This window comes from Mustelus asterias, chromosome 23 (assembly GCF_964213995.1).
Source record: "Mustelus asterias chromosome 23, sMusAst1.hap1.1, whole genome shotgun sequence".
Classification (NCBI taxonomy): domain Eukaryota; kingdom Metazoa; phylum Chordata; class Chondrichthyes; order Carcharhiniformes; family Triakidae; genus Mustelus; species Mustelus asterias.
Window position 1 is genome coordinate 40,211,826 of NC_135823.1, and position 21,627 is coordinate 40,233,452.

A 21,627-nucleotide genomic window follows, 5' to 3' on the forward strand; every position below is an offset into this window, starting at 1 on the left:
ATGGGGCCACTTTCAGATGATTTCAGTTTGTAACTTTGTTGTACAGTCTACTCTAGTTCATTCAGTGTGGTTCAGTGCTGATGATTACAGACCTTGTGTTGATGAATTAAGTACACTGTATCAGGATGGACTCTTGAATTTAATGATGACACAGCTGCACTGTGTGTCAGTCACAATCTGTGAGCGTGATTGACGCTTGCTGTGCATGGGCATGGGAAGACATCTGTTTTTAATTTGCTTAATTACCTCCATTACTCCAGTGCCTTTCAAACTTTTGCTCTTCGTTTAAGGCAAATTTGAGCCACCAATATTCCACCCAAATGTGTATCCATCAGGAACTGTGTGTCTGTCAATTCTGGAAGAGGAGAAGGACTGGAGGCCAGCAATCACCATCAAGCAGGTCAGCATGATGTAAAGTAGGTTGTGACATGGGGTTTAATTGCAACTTTGCAGACAGCATTTTCACTAATTAATTTAGTAGTTTGATCCTTTCCTATTGGTGGGATTGAGGGATAAGGCAGGGTTTTAGAGGGAATAATCGGTCTAAATTTGGAGAAAGGAGATGCTATCTGCTTGGTTACAATATCCTGCAGTGACAGAATAGATTGTTTCTTAGTTCCCAGTCAGTTGATCTTGGTGCAGATCTCTGTCTTTTATGTGACTGGTACCAGAATTCAATAGTTTATTTTCCTCTGTTCTTCCCCTTCCTTCCCTAAACCAAATCTCATTATGGCCCCACTGATATCCTCCCATGTGAGAGTCCAAAGATATGCAGGTTAGGTGGATTGACCAAATTAAATTGTTCTTTTGTATTAGGGGGATTAGCAGGGTAAGTGTGGGGTTACGGGTATAGGACCTGGGTTAGATTGTTATCAGTGCAGGCTCAATGGGCTGAATGGCCTCCTACACTGTAGGGATTCTATGATTTTATCTGCTTTTTTGAAGAGGATTGCAACAGGACCTACCTACTGGTGTAAAATCAAATTTTTGAAATCAGCTTTTTAGGCCAGAAGTCGGAATTGACTTTTTCACAAGTAATGTTTTTGAGGGATTTGCCGTGTGGGTGTGTTGATTTGGGCCCAAAAATGACTGTTGGATTGGAATGAAGGAAAAACCAACAATGCTGAAGAACGTACTTGTGATTCCCAGACCATTAACTGGATGCAAATCAGTTTCATGCTGGCCTCCAGCGGGTTTCCAGCAGAAAGCACCAACGGGAAGATCCTGCGGGAAATTGACACTGGCCTAAAACCAATTATTGGACTCCCACCTTCCTTCTGAAATATTGTCATTGTTGTAGTGTAGGAAATGTTGTAGTGTAGGAAATGCTGCAGCCAAGTTGCACACAGGAACCAGGTATGTCCAATTTACCCTCTAGTTGGCCATGTCGGGTGGCACAGTGGTTAGCACTGTTGCCTCACAGCGCCAGGGACCCAGGTTCAATTCCTGCCTTGGGTCACTGTGCGGAGTTTGCACATTCTCCTGGTGTCTGCATGGGTTTTTTCTGGGTGCTTTGGTTTTCTCCCACAGTCCGAAAGTTGCGCTGGTTTGGTGGATTGGCCATGCTAAATTGCTCTTTAGTGTCCAAAGATGTGTGGGTCAGAGGAATTAGTGGGGTAAATGTGTGGGGCTATGGGGAATAGGGCCTGAGTAAGTTGCTCTGTCGGAGAGTCGGTGCAGATTTAATGGGCCGAATGGCCTCCTTCATTGTGGGGATTCTATTCTCTGTCAGCTCCTCACTCCCAGCCTCTTGGCTGTCTGAGTGGATAGATGCACCACCTGGTACGGTTCGTTCGTTGGTCTAATCTTCCTGCCAGATGGTTGGTTGCCGTCCTGTGCTGTCCTTCCACACCGGATTACGTTCAGTCCATTATGTCAATCTTCCATCTCCTCGTTGGCTTCCCTCTCCTTTACTTTCCTCTGCCTTCCGCCTGCTCTAATAATGCAATCAGAATATTGTATCTTCCTCCTTCCGATGTTCGACACTCAGGATGAACACACACAATCTTTTTCCTGGGAAAGGGAACTGAAAACTAGAGGGCACAGGTTTAAGGTGAGAGGGGAAAGATTTAAAAGGGACCTGAGGGACAACTTCTTCACGCAGAGGGTAGTGCATATGTGGAATGAGCTGCCAGAGAAAGTGGTTGAGGCAGGTACAATAGCAACATTTAAAAGCATTTGGATAAGTACATGGATGGGAAAGGTTTAGAGGGATGTGGGTCAAATGCAGGCAATTAGGACTAGCTGGAAGGGTACCATGGTCGGCATGGACCAGTTGGGCCGAAGGACCTGCTTCTGTGCTGTATTGCTCTATGACTCTATAATTGATATTAATTCTCTAATACATTTATTTAGTTTATTATATTACGAACTATATATACATTTCATACAACATAGTATAAATATATACCATAACAAATTCACTACAACACTTCACATTGAAATCCTTCAAATTCACTCTGATCACTATCTGAAACTCAAAGATTCATCCCAAATATCCTGGTTGTATAGCATCATCATATGAATCTTCCTCCGCATCATCGGTGGTAATACTGGTAACCTCTGCATCAGTCCATAAGTAGTGATTCCTGGTATTGTTGAGCATGCTCGATTTTCCATACTTTAGAAATTATTTTTTGATAATGTTGGAATCAAGTTCATTCCATGAGTCTTTGACCCATTGACACAATGTTGCTAGTGAGGATGCTCGCATATTTCCACCGTTAAAATTTGCCTTCCAACATCCAGTTTCATATCTTTTGGAAACTGCCCCTGAGAGATTTATTCATACACACATCTTCCTGGTCTCAAATTCCGCATTTCATTTATCCATTCCTTGCAATTCCTTCACCCACCTCGCCTTCCTTGTGAACATGGACGACAACGCCTTTATGAAACTGCCCTTTGAGGACAGCTTTGCACTTGAGTATCACCTTCAGCTTTAATTTAGTGCCATCTGCCACACAAGATGCAGCCACAGTGAGCTGTGTCTTGCTGTGAATAGTTGTCGTTATAAGGATGCTTTTTCACCAATCATGCTGGCAAGCATGTCGAAGTTCATTGGCGTTTCATTCATATTTCCAATGCAGGCCAATCAATATGCATTCTTCCCTTAATGTTGGATGAAATATGACGATTTTGTCGTCAGGTTCAGATGGCAGATACTGTGAAAGTTTTGTTTTCTCAGCGTACTAAATTGTGTTTTTTCATGAATTTTATGCATCTTTGCCATCTTTCTTCACTTAAAATCCCTCACTTCTCTGAGTACGCACGGTCGAATGACACTGAAGGGTGATATTATGACCATTTTACTGATGCTCAATAACCCATTGTGCCACTTTTTTCTCCTGTCTAAAGTGAACTGGCTACTTGTTGTTCTTTCATGAAAGCATAAGTATACATTGGTCTTGTCGATTGGCAAGGAGATTCCCGCTAGAATTGGCACAGGGAAAATCTAAAGGTTCCAATGCATATTACTGAGCTGTAGACGTTTTAAAAATTAATTTATGAGATGTGGGTGTCACTGGCTAGGCCAACATTTTATTTTCCATCCCTCATTGCACTTGAGAAAGTGGTGATGAGCTGCTGTCTTGAATTGCTGCAGTCTCTGTGGTGCAGGTACACCCACAGTGCTGTTAGGAAGGGAGGTCCAGGAATTTGACCCAGTGATAGTGAAGAAATGGCAATATATTTCCAAGTCAGGATAGTGAGTGACTTGGAGGGGAACATCCAGGAGGTAGTGTTTCCATGAGTTTGCTGCCCTTCTCTTTCTAATGTTCGTGGATTTGGAAGGTGTTGCCTGGGCAGCCTTGATGAGTTCCTGCACTGCATCTTGGAGATGGTATGCACTGCATCCTGGAGATGGTATGCACTGCTGCCACTATTCATAGCTGGTGGAGGGAGAGAATGTTTGTGGAAGGGGTGCCAATCAAGCGACTGTTTTGTCTTCAATGAGTCGAGCTTCTGAGTGTTGTTGCAGCTGCACTCATCCAGGCAAGTGGAGAATATTTCATCACATTCTTGACTTGTGTAGATGGTGGACTGGCTTTGGGGAGTCAGGATTCTTGCCACAGTATACAACTAGTACAGTTCAGTTTTTGGTCAATGATAACCTCCAGGATGTTGATAGTGGGGAATTCAGCAATGGTAATGCCATTGAATATCAAAGGGCGATGATGGTTAGATACTCTCTTGTTGGAGAAGGTCATTGTGTGCTGTGAATGTTACTAACCACTTGTCAACCCAGCCAAAAGTCTTGCTGCATTTGGACATGGATTGCTTTAGTATCTGAGGAGTTGCAAAGGGTGTGGAATATCGTACAATCATTGGTGAACATCCCCACTCCTGACCTTATGGTGAAAGGAAGGTAATTGATGAAGCAGCTGAAGATAGTTGGGTGTAGGACATTACCCTGAGAAATTCCTTCATTGATATCCTGGAACTAAGGATTGACTTCCAACCACCATAACCACCTTCCTGTGTGCCAGGTATGACTCCAATATTGCTAGGGCTCCTTATCACTGCACTCAGTCAAACGCTTCCTTGATGTCAAGGCAGGCACACTCACCTCAGAAATTTGGTTCTTTTGACCATGTTTGAACCAAGGCTGTAATGAGGTCAGGAGTTGAGTGACCCTTGCAAAATCCAAACTGTGCATCAGTGAACCAGTTATTGCTAACCAAGTGCCTCTTGATAGCGCTATTGACCCTTTCCATCAATTTGCTGATAATCAAGAGTAGATTGATGGGTTGGTTTTTTTTAAACATTTGCAGTAATCGCCAAACCAGGCAACAGATTCTGCACTGGGTAAATGGAGCTTTCCAAGTCCTCTGCTGAATTTTGTTAGAGGGCAGTCTTCAATGGTGTGAGTCATTGAATGGGATGCACCGCAGCTGCAGTCTGGGTTCCCTGCAAGGCCCTATTTGTGCCAATTTGCTGCACAAAGGCCAAGGCCAATGCGGAAATGGTTGAGAAGTGCCCAATGTTGACGTGGCAGGTTGAAGCAGATGGGTGGTAATCGGCCAGGTTGGATTTGTCCTGCTTTTTATGTACAAGACATACATGGCAATTTTCCACATTGCTGGGTAGATGCCAGTGTTGTAGCTGTGTAGGAACAGTTTGGCATGTCTTCAGTACTATTGCTGGAATATTGTCAGGGCCCATAAGTCTTTGCAGTATCCAGTGCCTTCAACCATTTCTTAATATCACATGTTGTGAATTTAATTAACTTAAGATTGTCATCTGTGATGACAGTCTGTGATGCTGGAGACCTTGAGTAATTAATAATCACAACATGGTTTGATCCCTGGAAAAACAAAGGTCAACCTCTAGATTCGGTATCTGAAAAATGATGTTTTGTTTTGAGACTCAGTCACAGGGTGAATGTTTGGATGAGTTTTTTTGATAATGCTGCCCTCACCAAGTGTGCATTTGCCAACAGGTGCCACTGGATGGCGATCAGGAGCTTTGGGGTTTTCATGTTGCCCCTTTCCCTACTCGCACTTTGCACTTGGATTTCTGCCCTGCCCAGATCAGCTAACACAGACTAAGCACCTTCTTGGTCTGTGTGGCTTTACCCTACGGGGAGCTCTTCCAGTGTCCTGGCCATCATTCCTCCTTCAAATAACTGCACAAACAACAAACTCGTCACTCAGCTTGTTGCCGCTTGTGTAACAAGCTGCATCAGCTTTGCAAATGTAACTGACTGCATATCATACCAGAAACACCTTTTGGGTCAAAGATATGACTATTGCTGTATGAGGAAAGAGCGCCTGAGGGTCCCTAAAAGCTTCAAACCCCAAAGCTTCAACGCTTTGATATTAGAATTGAGTAGCTCATGTGATGGGGTTATTAACATGTTAACAAACAGCACTTAGCAGTTTCCTTAGCCTCCTGAACCCTGATCTTCAGATAAGATACTTCTCTGTTTTCTTTTTTCTTCTTTTGCTGCCTTCCCCAGGAGATTTGTCATCTTGGGGTAGTACAAAATGTCTGGGCTGCAAAGGTTGCATGCAGTGTTCACATTTTGCTTTTTTATTTTTATTCTCCTAGATATTATTAGGTATTCAAGAACTTTTAAATGAACCAAATGTTCAAGATCCTGCTCAAGCAGAAGCCTACACAATTTACTGGTAAGCATCAGCTCCTTGTGCATTTTGAACCGCTGTCATTTTTAGGGGACAGACCTGAAAATCTGTGATGTGGCTTTTTGTCTGAAATTCTGTCAGCTCAGCTACACTTGCAATAGAGTTTCATTTTTGTGTGTGTTGATTCTGCCAAAAAAGCAGGCACTGAATGCAGTTTGAGATCTCAAATTTTTTTAAAAAAAGCTCGGCTGTTGCAGTAGAATAGTCTGATCACTTTCACCCATTCAGTAGATTGTATAGCCTTGCACAGCGTGAACGTATTGTTGGGTAATGCTGTTCACATTCCTTTTGCAGCCAAAACCGTTTGGAGTACGACAAGAGGATTCGTGCACAGGCCCGACGATTTACACCTACATAGATATGAGCCAGAGTCGGTTGTGAGATGGACGACAGAAGATGGCGGGGAAATTGCTTGGCAAGACCTTGTGGGTTTTTTTTTAACTAAAGTGACCAGAATTTAAATTGGGCCTTTGTTTTATAAAGTCCCGGTGTATTCTTTCCACCAGGAACTATCTGATGACTGACGCTTTGTTTGTTTTCCCTTTCCTTCTGTCCCAGATTTTTGTTTTTGCTTCATGTTGTTGCCCCCTGTGTGGAAATGAGCATTGGTCACTTAACAAGCCAGGTACTTGCTGACTTGGCTTAAGCCAAACCACTTTCAGGCTCCTGACTGACAATTTGTATTTTTGATGGTTTATGATAAAATATAAAGATGAAATGAACTTGCTTTTATTTTCATAAAGAAGAAGCTGATATTCCGAGTGCTGTAAAAAGCTAAAACTTTTATACTTTCCATAATACACAAGTCAAGATAATAATGCCATCTCCATTTATTATTGTCAGTGTTTAATGAGAGGAATATTGTTTGTATTGTGCTATTTACGCAGATGTAGAAGGCACATTTGAACATCCTGGGGTTATTTTGTGCTCCACCAAGAAGCATGCCCAACTCCAACTCAGTACAGTCTGTGCTACATTTCCTCTGTTTACACAGCCTTGTGTTCATGTGTGTCTTTAGAAAGATAATAAAGGATTCATACAAAATATTCTAGCATGTCTGTTACTGCATCCATCCTGGGCAGTACTGGTTTACCTATTCCATGGGACTTGGCATTCCTCACCAACATTCAAGCTCCATGCCTGACCACCTCTGCTTACTCTGATCTCAAATCCAGGGGCTAATTATGCCAAATCAGGCAGATAATGGAAACCCAAGTGCAGTGTCTCAATCTTTACCCTTCCCCGACAGAGGTTCTTGCTGCTTCTGTGAATGTGGGAAAAGTCTGTAGGGTGGCTCAGCAAACTGACCTTGGCTCATGGTATAGGATGTCATTCAAGGAACTGTGAAAAGGAATGTGATAATAGTAGGGAATAGTATAGTTGCTGGAGATAAGTACTGTTCTCTGCAGCCATGAACTGGAGTCCTGAAGGTTGTATTGTCTGCTGTTGCCAGGGTTAAAGACATCTCCTTAGGATTGGAAACAACTTGGAGAAGGAAGGGACGATTCGGTTGGTGTGGTCCATGTTGAAACCAACAACATGGTTAGAACTAGGAATGAGGTTCAGCTAGAAGAGTTTGAGGACCTTGTGTCATTTAAAGCACAGAACCTGAAAGGTAATAATCTCTAAATTACTATCTGAGTCGTGTGCAAATTGGCATAGGCACAAACATTTAAAAGATTAAAAGGATTGTATCTAAATGCATGTAGCATTCAAAACAAAATAGATGAACTGAGTGCAAATAGAAATGAATAATGATCTGAGAGCTATTACAAAGACAGCGACTTTACACAGTGACTGGATGACAGATTGGCACCTGAATATTGAATGGTATGTGACATTTGGGAAGGACAGGAAATTAGGAAAAGTTGGAGGGGTGAGCTTGTTAATTAATGATGGTACGAGCACATTGGAGAGGGATGTCCTAAGTTGAGGAAACCAGGATGTAGAAGAGGTTTGGGTTGAAATGAGAAATGGTAAAGTCAAGAAGTCACTTTTGGAAGTGGTGCACAGTCTCCTAATTGTAACTGCCCAGTAGGGTAGAGTGTAAAGGAAGGGATAATGGGAGCTTGTCAGAAAGTTGCGGAGATAATCATGGGGGATTTTAATCTACATATAGACTGGAAGAATCAGATAGGTCACAGTAGCATAGATGAGGAAATCAGAATGTTTCCAAGGTAATTTCTTACAGCAACACATTCTGGAGCCAATCAGAAAGTAGGCCATATTAATAAAGCAAAATCCTGCAGATGCTGGAAATCTGAAATAAAAACAGAACATGCTGGAAAAACTCAGCAGGTCAGGTAGTACATGTGAAGAGAGCAACAGATTTAACGTTTCAAGTTCGTACGACTTCAGAGCTGAAGACATATAGAAATATGATGGACTAGACCTGGTATTGCCCACTGAGATGGGATTAATTGATCATCTCATAGTAAAGGCACACCAGGTAGCAACAATCATAATATTGAATTTTATATTCAGTTTGAGGGAGAGAAGAGTGGGGTTCAAGGCTAGTGTGTTAAACTTAAATAAGGGGAATTATGAGGGCATGAAAGCGAAGATAATTAAAGTGAACTGGCAAATGAAGTTAAGGGATAAGTTAAGAGAGATGCAGTGGCATACCGAGTTTCTATAGATAAGTAAACTTGAATTAACAAAGTGAATGTTAGTTCTATAGAAAGTGAGTCTGGGGAATTCATAATAGAAAGTAAAGAGATGGCAGATGAATTGAGCAGACATTTTGCATCAATCTTCACTACAGAGGATACAAGTAACATCCCAGAAAAAGCTGCAACTCAGGAAATGGGAGGAGCAGAGGAACTTGGGAAAATTACAATCAGCATGGAAGTGGTATTGTCATGCCTGGGGTGAGGTGCCCCATTTACTATGATTCTGGATGGGGTATTATTCTGCTCGCAAATGAGAAGGGATGAACTGGGGTGTTGAGATTGTTGTCACATCATGGTCATATTGAATAGCAGAGCAGGCTCCAGAGGCTGAGTGGCCTACCAATGCTCTAAATTTGTATGTTTGTATGCAGGTTAACTCAGTGGCTGGGAGTGTTGTTTCAATTTGTGAGGCAAGGGTACCAGTACTGGGGAAAGAAGGAGCTGTTCCATTGGGATAAGTTCCATTTAAACTGGCTCAAGCCCTTTGCCCTGGAAAATTGAATAACACGAGCAGTAGATGGGACTTCAAACAAACTGTGGGTAGGAAGATTCAGGAAAGGATGAATTCAGTACCAGTAAAAGATGAGGCTATGGAACATAATGGTGATTTGGCTAAAAATAGGCAGAGTGGATCAAGAAGGGACAGGTAATAAGGTATAAGAAACTACAGTAACATTAGGAAAAAAGAAACACAATACAGTTAAATGCATTAAATCTGTGTGAAGCATTCACAACAAAATAGATGAATTAATAGCACAGATAGAAGTAAATGGGTTTGACCTAATAGCCATTAGAGATATGGTTGCAAAATGATCAAAGCTGGGAGATAAATGTTATGAAATACTTGACCTTTAGAAGAGAAAATGAGGCTCTGGGTAAGCACTGATAAAGGATGGGATAATGATAGTAGAGAGGAAGACATTTGGCTTGGAAACTCAAGATATAGAATCAGCTTGTGTGGCGCTAAGAAATAGCAAGAGGCAGTAAATATTTGGAGTTTGCAAATCACTAACATGTAATGTCAGGCAGAGCATAAATTGTGTAATAATTATTCCATACAAACCTAAGCAAACCAAATTTGCAACAATAGTATGGAGGATGAGTTCAGCAAATGTATTGAAGATCAGTATGTTAGGGAAATAACTAGGCAACAGACTGTTTTCTACCTAGTGTTGAGTAATGAGCAAAGGTTAATAACATTGTAGAAAAACAGGTTCTGGGAAAGTATGATCATGAGCTTTATATTGAGAGTGATTTAAGTCTGAAACTAGGCTAAATAAGCTATGTAGGTCTGAAGAGCGAGTTGACTAAACTAGAATGAGAAACCAGATTTAAAAATATGATGGTAAATATGCAATAGATAACATTTAAAGTATTAATTCATAACTTGCAATAATTTTACATTCCCTTAAGGAATAAATAACCCATGGGATAAGTGGTCCAAATATGGCTAAAAGGAATTGAATTGCGTTTGGGACGGTATAGTGACACAGCAGTTCGCATTGCTGCCTTACAGCACCAGGGACCCAGGTTTGATTCTGGGCCTTGGGTGACTGTGTGGAGTTTGCACATTCTCCCCGTGTCTGTTTGAGTTTCCTCCAGGTGCTCCGGTTTCCTCCCACAGTCCAAAGATGTACAGGTTAGGTGGATTAGCCATTGGCCATGACCCCAGGGTTACAAGGATAGGATGGGGAGGTGGGTGTGGGTGAGGTGCTCTTTCAGAGAGCCATGCATACTTGATGGGCCGAATGGCCTCCTTATGCACTTTAGGGATTCTATGGTTCATCTTGAGCTGCCAATGAAGTTAATTTCTTGAAATCAGCAAACTTCCACGAACAGCCATGACAAATTTGGCATGTCTGCTATGACTCACCAACTTTTACAGATGCACCATAGAAAAAATACTGAATTGTTGTTTCAGCTGTGGTTCAATTGATAGCACTCTTGTCTCTGAGTCTTAAAATCAGGTCCCACTTTTGAACTTAAGCACAAAAATCAAAGTTGACATTCTGGGGCACTGCTTGGCATGTTGCACTGTTAGAGATGCTGCCATCTGCATGAAAACAAAGGGCCCCATCTGCCTCCAGTAGTGTATGGAAAAGATCCCATGACACTATTTTGAAGGTGTCCTGGCCAATATTTATTCCTCAATCAATATAGGATATCTGTCACTATTGATTGGCTGTTTGAGTGCTTGCTATGCTCAAAATTGACAGTTGCATTTCCTGCATTAAAACGGGATGTAGGGTGATTTGCTGCCACTCTGGTTTGATGGGTTCTGAAATAGTTGGTAAGTTCAATGCATAATCTGCAGACTCTGCCACATGTGGGGCAGGTGGTGCTTGAAGGATTGGGTAAATGAATTGTTAGAAGGTTTGTACACTGTCTCTGACACCTCAACTTTGCCCCTACATGTTTCTGGCAAAGTCTCTGAATGTGTATGGTGTCTTCCTGAATGAACCTTCTCCATTTTGGTCAGTCACAAGCCAGGGATTCCTATGAATCGGTGGGGGTGTTTGAATGGATGGAAGGAATGGATTGAGGATATCATTTAAGTCCTGGGGGTCTTTTGTCATGATCAAGTTCAAGTAAAGCAGTTGCTTCAAGAATCTGGTGTCAGGCATACAAACAACATGTCCTGTCCAACAACACTGTTTTTAAGTGATTAGCACCTCAATGCTGGCTACATTAGCTTGGGAGCAGACGCTGCTGTTGGACCACCTTTCTTGCTACCAGATTTGGAGGATGTTGTGAAGACATTGCAGTTGGTACTGCTCCAGTGCTTTGAAGTGCAAGATTAATGAAAGAAGTTTATAACCAAGCCAGAAAGAGTAGTAAGCCTGAGAATTTGGGGGATTTTAAGGTTCAGCAAAGAAACTGATAGACAGAAAATAGAATAAAAATTCACCAGTAAGGAAGATAAAATGGATTGTAAAAGCTTTGATTGGTACAGATAGAGAAAGTGATTAGTAAAAGTGAATGAAGTTAGAGAAGGAGACAGGAAAAAGTATAGTGGGGAATTAAGAAATCGCAACAATATTGAACAAATACTTCATATTTGTCTTCACAGTAGAAGACATTGAAACAGTCTTGAAATAGCAAGGGTCCAGCAAGAATGAGAAAATTAAAGAAATTGTACTGAAGAACTTAATGGGACTAAACGTTGACAAATCCCCTGGACCTGATGGCCTGCATCCTAGGATTTCAGAAGAGGCTAAACTAAAAGATACAATTTTAAAGGGGGGATGGTTGCAAAAACAGATCTAGGGGTATATGTACACAAATAATTGAAGGTGGTAGAGCAGGTTGCAAAAGCTATTAATAAGGCAGACAAAATCTTGGGCTTTCTAATAGATTACAAAAGCAAGGAAATTATGATCAACCTTTATAAAACACTTGTTCATCGTCAGCTAAAGTATTGCCTCCAATTCTGGACATCACACTTTAGGAAGGATGGAAAGATTTTAGAGAGAGTACAGAAAAGCTTTAGAAGAATGGTTCCAAGGATAAGGGACTTCTGTTATGTAAATAGATTAGTGAAGCTGGAATTGAGTTTAAAGAAGAGATGGTGGAAAGGAGATTTGATGGAGATCCTCAAAATCATGAGAGCTCTTGACAGAGTAGATGGAGAGAAACTATTCTTATTAATGGAAGGGTCAAGAACCGGAGGACACCAATCTAGTGATTGTCTAAAGAACCAAAGGCAACATCAGAAAATATTTTTTTATGCAGTGAGTGGTTCTGTAGCATTCATTGATTGAAAGGGTGGTGAAAGCAGTTTCAGTTGTGGCTCTCAAAAGGGAGTCAGATAATCCGAAGTGTAAAATTGCAGGGCTACAAGGAAAGGTCAATGAAATGGAAGTAACTAAATTGCACTTGCAGCGACCCAGCATTAACTTGATGGGCCAAAGGTCCTCCTATACAATACTCATTCTATGATTATAGGTAGCTATAAAGGTATGGGTGCATTCACTTTGATCTTCCAAAATTCCTTAGATTCTAGAATGGTCCTGATGGATTGGAATTTAGCAAATGTAACCTTGCTCCTCAAGAAAGGAAGGAGTGCAGGGCGGAGAACTATAGGCCAGTTAGCTCAACATCAGTAGTAGGGGAAATATTAGAATCTAGTTTGGCACGGCTTTGAGATCGTAACCAGTGTGGGGGCGGGGTCCAGATAAAGGGGAACCATGGGATGTAGTGTTTTTGGATTTTAAAAATGTATTCAATAAGGTGACATACAAGAGGTTATTACGCAAAATTAAGGCTCATTGGTTTAGGCAGTAATATATTCATATGAATTTATGATTGGTCAATGGGCAGAAAACAAAGTAATAAATGGGTCACTTGTGTGTTGACAGGTTTATAACTGGGATGGAGATTTACAGCAAGAGTCAGCTATTTACAATCTATATCAATGACTTAGATAAAGGGACTGAAAGAATGAATCCTAGTTTGCTAACAATACAAAGTTAGATAAAAATGTAAGCAAAGAGGAGAATCCAAAAAGAGAAATGGACAGGTTAAGTGGGCAAGGTCATGTTAGGTGGAATATGTGTAGAAGCAAGCTATCCATTTTGCTAGGGAGAATAGAAAAGCAGAATATTTTTAAAATGTCAAGAGACTGGGAAATGTTGGTATCAGTGGGACCTGGGTGTCCTTGTACACGTTACAAAAAGTTAACATACAGAAACAGCAAATAGGTAGGAAAGGAAATGTTATTTTAGCCTTTATTACAAATTATTGGAGTAAAAGTAAATAAGGACCTTGGTTAGATCTGGAGTACTGTGTACAGTTTTGGCCTCCTTACCGAAGGAAGGACATACTTGTCCAAGAGGGAGGCATTGAAGGTTCACTAGATTGGTCTTGAGTTGAGATTATCCTTGAGATAGATTATATCTATATTCCTTAGAGTTTAGAAGAATGAAAGGTGATCTAACTGAAAAATAAAATTCTTAAGGGGCATGCAGAATATTTCTCCGGAATAGGGAACCTGCAACAAGGGCCACAACCTCAGAATAAAGGTTCAGCCATTTAAGATTGAACCATGGGACTATAGAATCCCTATAGTGCAGAAGGAAGCCATTTGGCCCATTGAGTCTGCACCAACTCTCCAAAAGAGCATCTTACCCAGGCCCATCCCCCACTCTATCCCTGTAACCTGGCATATTTACCATGGCTAATCTACCTAACCTGCACATCTTTGGATACTACGCAACAATGTATCATGGCCAATCCACCTAACCTGAACATCTTTGCACTGTGGGAGGAAACTGGTGCACCCAGAGGAAACCCATGTGACAGGGGGAGAATGTGCAAACTTACACAGACAGACACCCAAGGCTGGAATCAAACCTGGGTCCTTGGCGCTGTGAGGCAGCAATGCTAACCACTGTGCCATGAAATAAGCAGAAATTTCTTCATTCAAGGCTCGGTTATCAGATCCAACCCATGATAGGAAATGAGTTTCAGACAACTGACCCAATATGAGATTCACCAAGAAATGAAATGTGAAAGAAGGATAGTTTGCCCAGGGCTCCAGAATGGCTGTGATAGTAAGGGCCACTGCAGACAGCTGATGTGTATCTACAGTAAGTAACACCTGATCTCAACATATTCTGCATTATAGGTCTGAGCTTAATGTATAATTATGGGTCAGCAGTATGAGCACTGGGTCAGGAAGGGGTCAAACAGGGTTCTGTACTATAGGTCACTGTCTAATGATCCAGGGCTCTCTCAAGAGATTTAACATTGAGAACATTTACACCGAATAACAAATACCACAAATCATTTACAACAAGAGACCAAATCCAAGATTCTGCTTACACTGTGAGACCAAATCCAGGGAATCAAGATGCGTCACAATGGACAATGGGCGTGTTGGTGAAACCAGCTCCAGTGAAGGCAAAGGTAGGAAATGGATAAAGACATGATGGTGAAATCAGAAAGCGCTGGTGGATTCTAGTGACATGATATTGCCTGAAACCCTTTGCAGTGAGCTGAATATTTGAAGGTAACCAACAGAACACTTGTTCTTGTGTTTAAAATTTAATATTCTTGATGTCTTTTACCTTTAAGAAATATGAAACAAGGGAGGAAATCAGGCTCAGACCAGAAGAAGATTCCTTAGATGAGCAATTCAACAGGCTGTTTTCTAACTCGTGGTTAATAAAAACACATGCAATATAAAAAGACATGTCTAGAGTCAGTGGCATTGTCAATGGCGGGTTCCAATCCTAATCTTAACAAATAAAGTTTAACGGAAAATCCCTTAGTCGGTACACTCTGGCACCCGTTTGGGTACACTCAGGGAGAATTTAGCAAGGTCAATGCACCCAACCACTAATCCTAAATTGTGCAATGTCAATAGAATGCTCTAAACTATGTTGCAGTGTACAGGTCAGCTGCATTGTCAATAGTCACTCCAAGTGAGGAAAAGGTCATACAAAGAAACAAAAAAAAGGCCTGATGGGCTATCCTTCATTTGAACCATAAAAGTAATAGAGTAAAGCATGTAGTAAAGCCATGGGAAAGATCAATTCCTCTTTCTCCAACTTCATAGTTTTGTTCCCCATAGTGGTTGACCCAGAGATAATGCTTGCAGGCATTTACAACAGAGAGTGTGGCTGTGTTTCAGTAGTGAATATAGGTTAGGAGGATGGGAGATCAAACAGTTAGGTTCTGACCAAGGTGGTGAGTGGCTGAGTCTCAGGCTTATTCTGACTCTGTAGTCTTTCTATTAGTCTTTCTATTAGGACTCAACATTCTCACATTCAACATTTATTCCAGGTTGCAATGACAGAAATGTTTTTAATGAAAGACGGAATGGGTAGACAGAAGCAGACTGTTTCAAGTAGTTGCAGTGTCAAGCCAAGAAACTATGGCCTGGAGTTACATCGGCAAGGTGGGTAGTGAGAGTTGGTAAAATTCCGAGCTCGGCCTGCCAAGAATACATAATAAGACTTGGGTCAGAGCTCAGAAATCCATTACAGTTCCAAATGTCCTGAGTCCCAGGGGAAACATTGCTTGATTGACAGCTCTGGTTCTCTGATCTCTTCTGCCAATTGCACATTATACATTTACACGAGATGAAGACATTTCAGGTATTTGCAGTTTCAGCTACTGAAACTTGAAAGGGCCTGGATGATTCACTCTTTTATTGGGTTATAATGGAAGGACTTCTTTAACATAGTGGAAAGTAATAACAAATGATTTTTTAAAAACTCTTTTTTAATACATCCTAATGTCACTATTAGGTTCATTTCTTCTACATGGTGGATAGTGGATGAATAGGCATGCAAGTGTAATAGCTTTACATGGGCATAAGATGGGGGTTGGGTGGGGACATACCATGACAAAACAGGCATGGCAGGCCATAGGGATAAGAGGGGGTTTTGGGCACAAGGAGAGCCTTTTAAACTTATCTTTTGAAAAGGTCCCCTTATGCAGACTGTTGTTCACAACTCTCTGAGGAGCTGAAACCCACAAGCCGTTAAAACCTGGCCTTCCTCCATGAAATTTACACACTCTACAATGAAATGACCAGGTCAGGGGTACAGGATTCAGGTTTTTTACTAGAAACAGCCAGCATCCTTAAATGCCTGAAAATTGCACAGCCCGGGAATGGGGCCAGGGATCTCAGTATCGGCATTTGCCCACCATTTTAAAGAGCTCCCAAGTGGTCTTAACTCATTGAAAATCCAGGCCTATAGATATATGATTAAATATAAGAGATTGAGAACAGTGATCAAGATAAATATATTTACTCAGAGTTCTGAAGCTGTGGAATTCATGGTGACACAGTGGTCAGCACAGCTGCCTCACAGCGCCAGGAACTCGGGTTTGATTCCCGGCTTGGGTGACTGTCTGTGTGGAGTTTGCACGTTCTCCTCGTGACTGCGTGGGTTTCTTCCGGGTGCTCCGGTTTCCTCCCACAGTCCAAAAGATGTGCTGGTTTGGTGCGCCCTCAGTGTACCCGAAGAGGCGTTGGAGTGTGGTGACTAGGGGATTTTCACAGTAAATTCATTACAGTGTTAATGTAAGCCTACTTGCGACACTAATAAACAAACTTAAAACTTCACTTACTGGATTAGAAATATTGGCACAAAGTTGTTTAGTGACAAGCTGTCTTCATGTTTTTATCCAAAATAGACATCAGCCCAGTTATTTGCTCCAAATATTGATACAATGGTTCAAGCTAAGAAGTGCCAGATATGGCAAACAGCAGTATCAGGGAATAAAATCTAAATGCAAAATGCCAATATTGTTTATCTTCAACTGTTTTGGATCTAAAACTTTTGCTGACTGCGGCCAATGCCTAGGGCTCGGATATCAGATCCAACCCATGATAGGAAATGAGTTTCAGACAACTGACCCAATATGAGATTCACCAAGAAATGAAGTGTGAAAGAAGGATAGTTTGCCCAGGGCTCCAGGATGGCTGTGATAGTAAGGGCCACTGCAGACAGCTGATGTGTATCTACAATAAGTAACACCTGATCTCAACATATTCTGCATTATAGAACATAGAACAGTACAGCACAGAACAGGCCCTTCGACCCACGATGTTGTGCCGAACTTTATCTGAAACCAAGATCAAGCTATCCCACTCCCTTTCATCCTGGTGTGCTCCATGTGCCTATCCAATAACCGCTTAAATGTTCCTAAAGTGTCTGACTCCACTATCACTGCAGGCAGTCCATTCCACACCCCAACCACTCTCTGCGTAAAGAACCTACCTCTGATATCCTTCCTATATCTCCCACCATGAACCCTATAGTTATGCCCCCTTGTAATAGCTCCATCCACCCGAGGAAATAGACTTTGAACGTTCACTCTATCTATCCCCTTCATCATTTTATAAACCTCTATTAAGTCTCCCCTCAGCCTCCTCCGCTCCAGAGAGAACAGCCCTAGCTCCCTCAACCTTTCCTCATAAGACCTTCCCTCCAAACCAGGCAGCATCCTGGTAAATCTCCTCTGCACTCTTCCCAGCGCTTCCACATCCTTCTTATAGTGAGGTGACCAGAACTGCACACAATATTCCAAATGTGGTCTCACCAAGGTCCTGTACAGTTGCAGCATAACCCCATGGCTCTTAAACTCCAACCCCCTGTTAATAAAAGCTAACACACTATAGGCCTTCTTCACAGCTCTATCCACTTGAGTGGCAACCTTTAGAGATCTGTGGATATGGACCCCAAGATCTCTCTGTTCCTCCACAGTCTTCAGAACCCTATCTTTGACCCTGTAATCCACATTTAAATTAGTCCTACCAAAATGAATCACCTCACGGTCTGAGCTTAATGTATAATTATGGGTCAGCAGTATGAACACTGGGTCAGGAAGGGGTCAAACAGGGTTCTGTACTCTAGGTCACTGTCCAATGATCCAGGGCATAAGTATGTGTGGGTGGACATCTGTTGAGGTTAGCATCAAGTTTGACTGTATTTTGTTTTCATTTGAATCGCCTGAAATTGTAATAAGAATTCCATGGGGAGTGGCTGCTTGGACAACAGTCCAGGGAGAAACCACTGGAACTGTTTCCCAGCAAGTGGGAGAGAATCACCCATTTCAGAATCTGTGGGTGATTGGGGTGCTCCTGTTTTAGCTCCCTACTGTGTTATCACTGTGCATATCAATCATCTGCCTTAAGGTGTCAGTGTTGTACACTCTAGAATTCAGTTTGTGCATTCTCACTTTGGTGCCTTTCCTGTACACCACCCCCATGCACGGAGTATCCATCCACAACTTCCATAATATTTTTCCACCTAGCACGCGCAGTTTATTCCAATATTCATCATGTTTTCAACACATTTTTTCGAATAACTGCATGCAAATGTAAGTGATCCTTTTCTTGCTATGGGCCCACTGGGTTTAGTTCCTCAGCACAAGGAGCATCCGATGTTTTCGGAGTTGATGCCAGATGCAATCCAAAACAACCCATGGTTCTGTACATACGGTATTGTGAGAATCAAAATTCTGATACACATGCAAATGACTTTTTGGAATGTGATGAATATGAAACATCTCCTCAAGCATCACGCACTGTTTCACTTTTCCTGTCACTCTGGTTCTATTTTATTGCAGCTAGATCTCCTCTCATCCCATTGATGTTAGTCCTCTTTCTGTTTAGAAGTTCTACTTTAGCCTGCTGCTTACTCTTCCCCATTTCAAATCTAAACCTTATGATACGATGATCATTCTTCCCCAAGTGTTCCTCCACGGTCACTTGGTCTATTCAGTCCCCTGCACCAGACCCAGCAAGGACTCCTTCACAGACTCTTCAAAATCCATTTTCACACAAGTGCTCGGAAAGCAGCTGATCACGGAATGAGCTCCGAATTCCCACAAACCTCTGAAATCCTCTGTGTCTCGCCATCTCTATGTTTCTCTCCCTCTGTGTCCCTCTATCTCTGCCCTTCTGAGTGACTCTCACCCTTTGTGTCTCTCTTCATCCCTCTGTGTCTCAATCATATGTGTATGTCTCTCTCTCTCTCTTTTTATACGTGTCTCTCTCCCCACATAGAAACAAAGAAAATTCATGCACAGAAGGAGGCCATTCAACCCATCAAGTTTATCCTAGCCAAAAAAGAGCCATACAGTCTAATCCCTTTTCCCAGTTCTTGATCATCATCCTGTAGGTTACAGCACTTCAAGCCTCTTAAGTTATTTTTTAAAGGGCGATGAGAGTTTCTGTCTTTACCACCTTTTAGGTAATGAATTTCAATTCCTCACAACCCTCTGGTAGAATACATCATTCCTCAATTGCCTCTAATCCTTCTACCAATTAATTTTAATTCAATGCACCCTGGTTATTGACATCTCTGCTGAGGGATTTAAGCCTTTCCAATTCACTGCTTTCTAGGTCCCTCATATTTTTTAACAAATCATTTAAAATCTCTCATCAGCCTTCTCTGTTTCAAAGAAAACCTAAGACTATTGCTCCGGACAGGAGGGAGACAAGTTATTGTAATTATTTTCTCTTATCAGCTGTTCGTAAGCAGATGTTTTTAACTTGTTTTCAAATTATACAATGGTTTGTTTTCCCAATCCTTTGGTCTTCTAACTTGATTGAGTTTTTCAAGGAAGTGACAAAGATGATTGATGAGGGTAGGACAGTGGATGTTGCCTACATGGACTTCAGTAAGGTCTTTGATAAGGTTCCTCATGGCAGACTGGTACAGAAGGTGAAGTTGCACGGGATCAGCAGTGAGCTGGCAAGATGGATACAGAACTGGCTTGGTCATAGAAGACAGCGGGTAGCAATGGAAGGGTGCATTTCGGAATGGAGGACTGTGACTAGCGGCGTTCCTCAGCGATCAGTGCCGGGACCTTTGGTGTTTGTAATATATATAAATGATTTGGAGGAAAATGTAACTGGTTTGATTAGTAAATTTGCGGATGACACAAAGGTTGGTGGAACTGTGGATAGCGATGAGGACCATTAGAGGATACAGCAGGATATAGATCGGTTAGAGACTTGGGCGGAGAGATGGCAGATGGAGTTTAAACTGGACAAATGTAAGGTAATGCATTTTGGAAGGTCTAATACAGATAGGAAATATACAGTAAATGGCAGAACCCTTAAGTGTATTGATAGGCAGAGGGATCTGGGTGTACAGGTACACAGGTCACTGAAAATGGCAACACAGGTGGAGAAGGTAGTCAAGAAGGCATACGGCATGCTTTCCTTCATCAGCCGGGGCATTGAGTTTAAAAACTGGCAAGTCATGGTGCAGCTTTATAGAACCTTAGTTAGGCCGCACTTGGAATACAGTATTCAATTCTGGTTGCCACACTACCAAAATGATGTGAAGGCTTTGGAGAGGGAACAGAAAAGATTTACCAGGATGTTGCCTGATATGCAGAGCATTAGCTATGAGGAGAGGTTGGAGAAATTTGGTTTGTTCTCACTGGGACGACAAAAATTGAGGGGCAACCTGATAGAAGTCTACACAATTATGAGGGGCATGGACAGAGTGGATAGTCAGAAGCTTTTCCTCAGGGTGGAAAAGTCAATTACTAGGGGGCATAGGTTTATGGTGAGAGGGGCAAGGTTCAAAGGAGATGTACGAGGCAAGATTTTTACACAAAGGGTGGTGGGTGCCTGGAATTCGCTGCTGGGGGAGGTAGTGGAAACAGATACAATAGTGACTTTTAAGGGGCGTCTTGACAAATACATGAATAGGATGGGAATAGAGGGATATGGTCCCGAGTAGGGTAGGGGGTTTTAGTTCAGACGGGCAGCATGGTTGGTGCAACCTGTGCTGTAATTTTCTTTGATCTTTGTAATGATCCAATTTATTAATAATGCACATCAAACTCGAGTTAGGATTAACCAAGAAGGTTAAGCTTATTTCACATTCAAAAAATTACAGGGAAATAGTGTCCACAACATCCCACTCCAAACATATGCACACACACACAGCAATGGAGGGATAGAAAATCTGAGTTTTACAGTACAAGAACCACAGAAATTAATGTTAGTTCACAAGATTTCCAGAGTCCAAAGTCAGAGTCACATAGGAGTTTAAATTCAGCTGGCTGAAGAACAGAGTTGTAGTATTTGCTTCTCACTTGGTGCTGGCCACAAAGTGAAGTAGGTACACTGAGACTGGGTTGATTCTGTAGCTGATGGGAGGTAATCTTCCAGCAGCTACAGGTTTTGAGGTATAGGCAATTGTTCTGCCTGAAGGGCCTGCTTCTTGGTAGCTCATCAGCTGGATGTTAAAACAGTAGATTAACTATTTCTCAGTTCTTGAAGGAATATACAGATATCAAAATGGTCACTCAAGTCATTTAACCTTCAT

At 41.8% G+C, this 21,627-nt stretch overlaps 1 protein-coding gene across 2 annotated transcripts in view; it reads left to right on the top strand.

Moving 5' to 3' along the window:
* Positions 1-6,868, top strand: part of LOC144510664 (SUMO-conjugating enzyme UBC9-B-like) — a 32,981-nt gene extending 26,113 nt beyond the window's left edge. For both annotated transcript variants that reach the window (XM_078240353.1, XM_078240354.1), the window contains exons 5-7: positions 291-400; positions 6,052-6,131; positions 6,441-6,868. In XM_078240353.1, the coding sequence (XP_078096479.1) occupies positions 291-400; positions 6,052-6,131; positions 6,441-6,504 (254 nt within the window). In that variant the 3' untranslated portion in view covers positions 6,505-6,868. The remainder of the gene's footprint in view (positions 1-290; positions 401-6,051; positions 6,132-6,440) is intronic.
* The last annotated feature ends 14,759 nt before the right edge of the window (positions 6,869-21,627 follow it).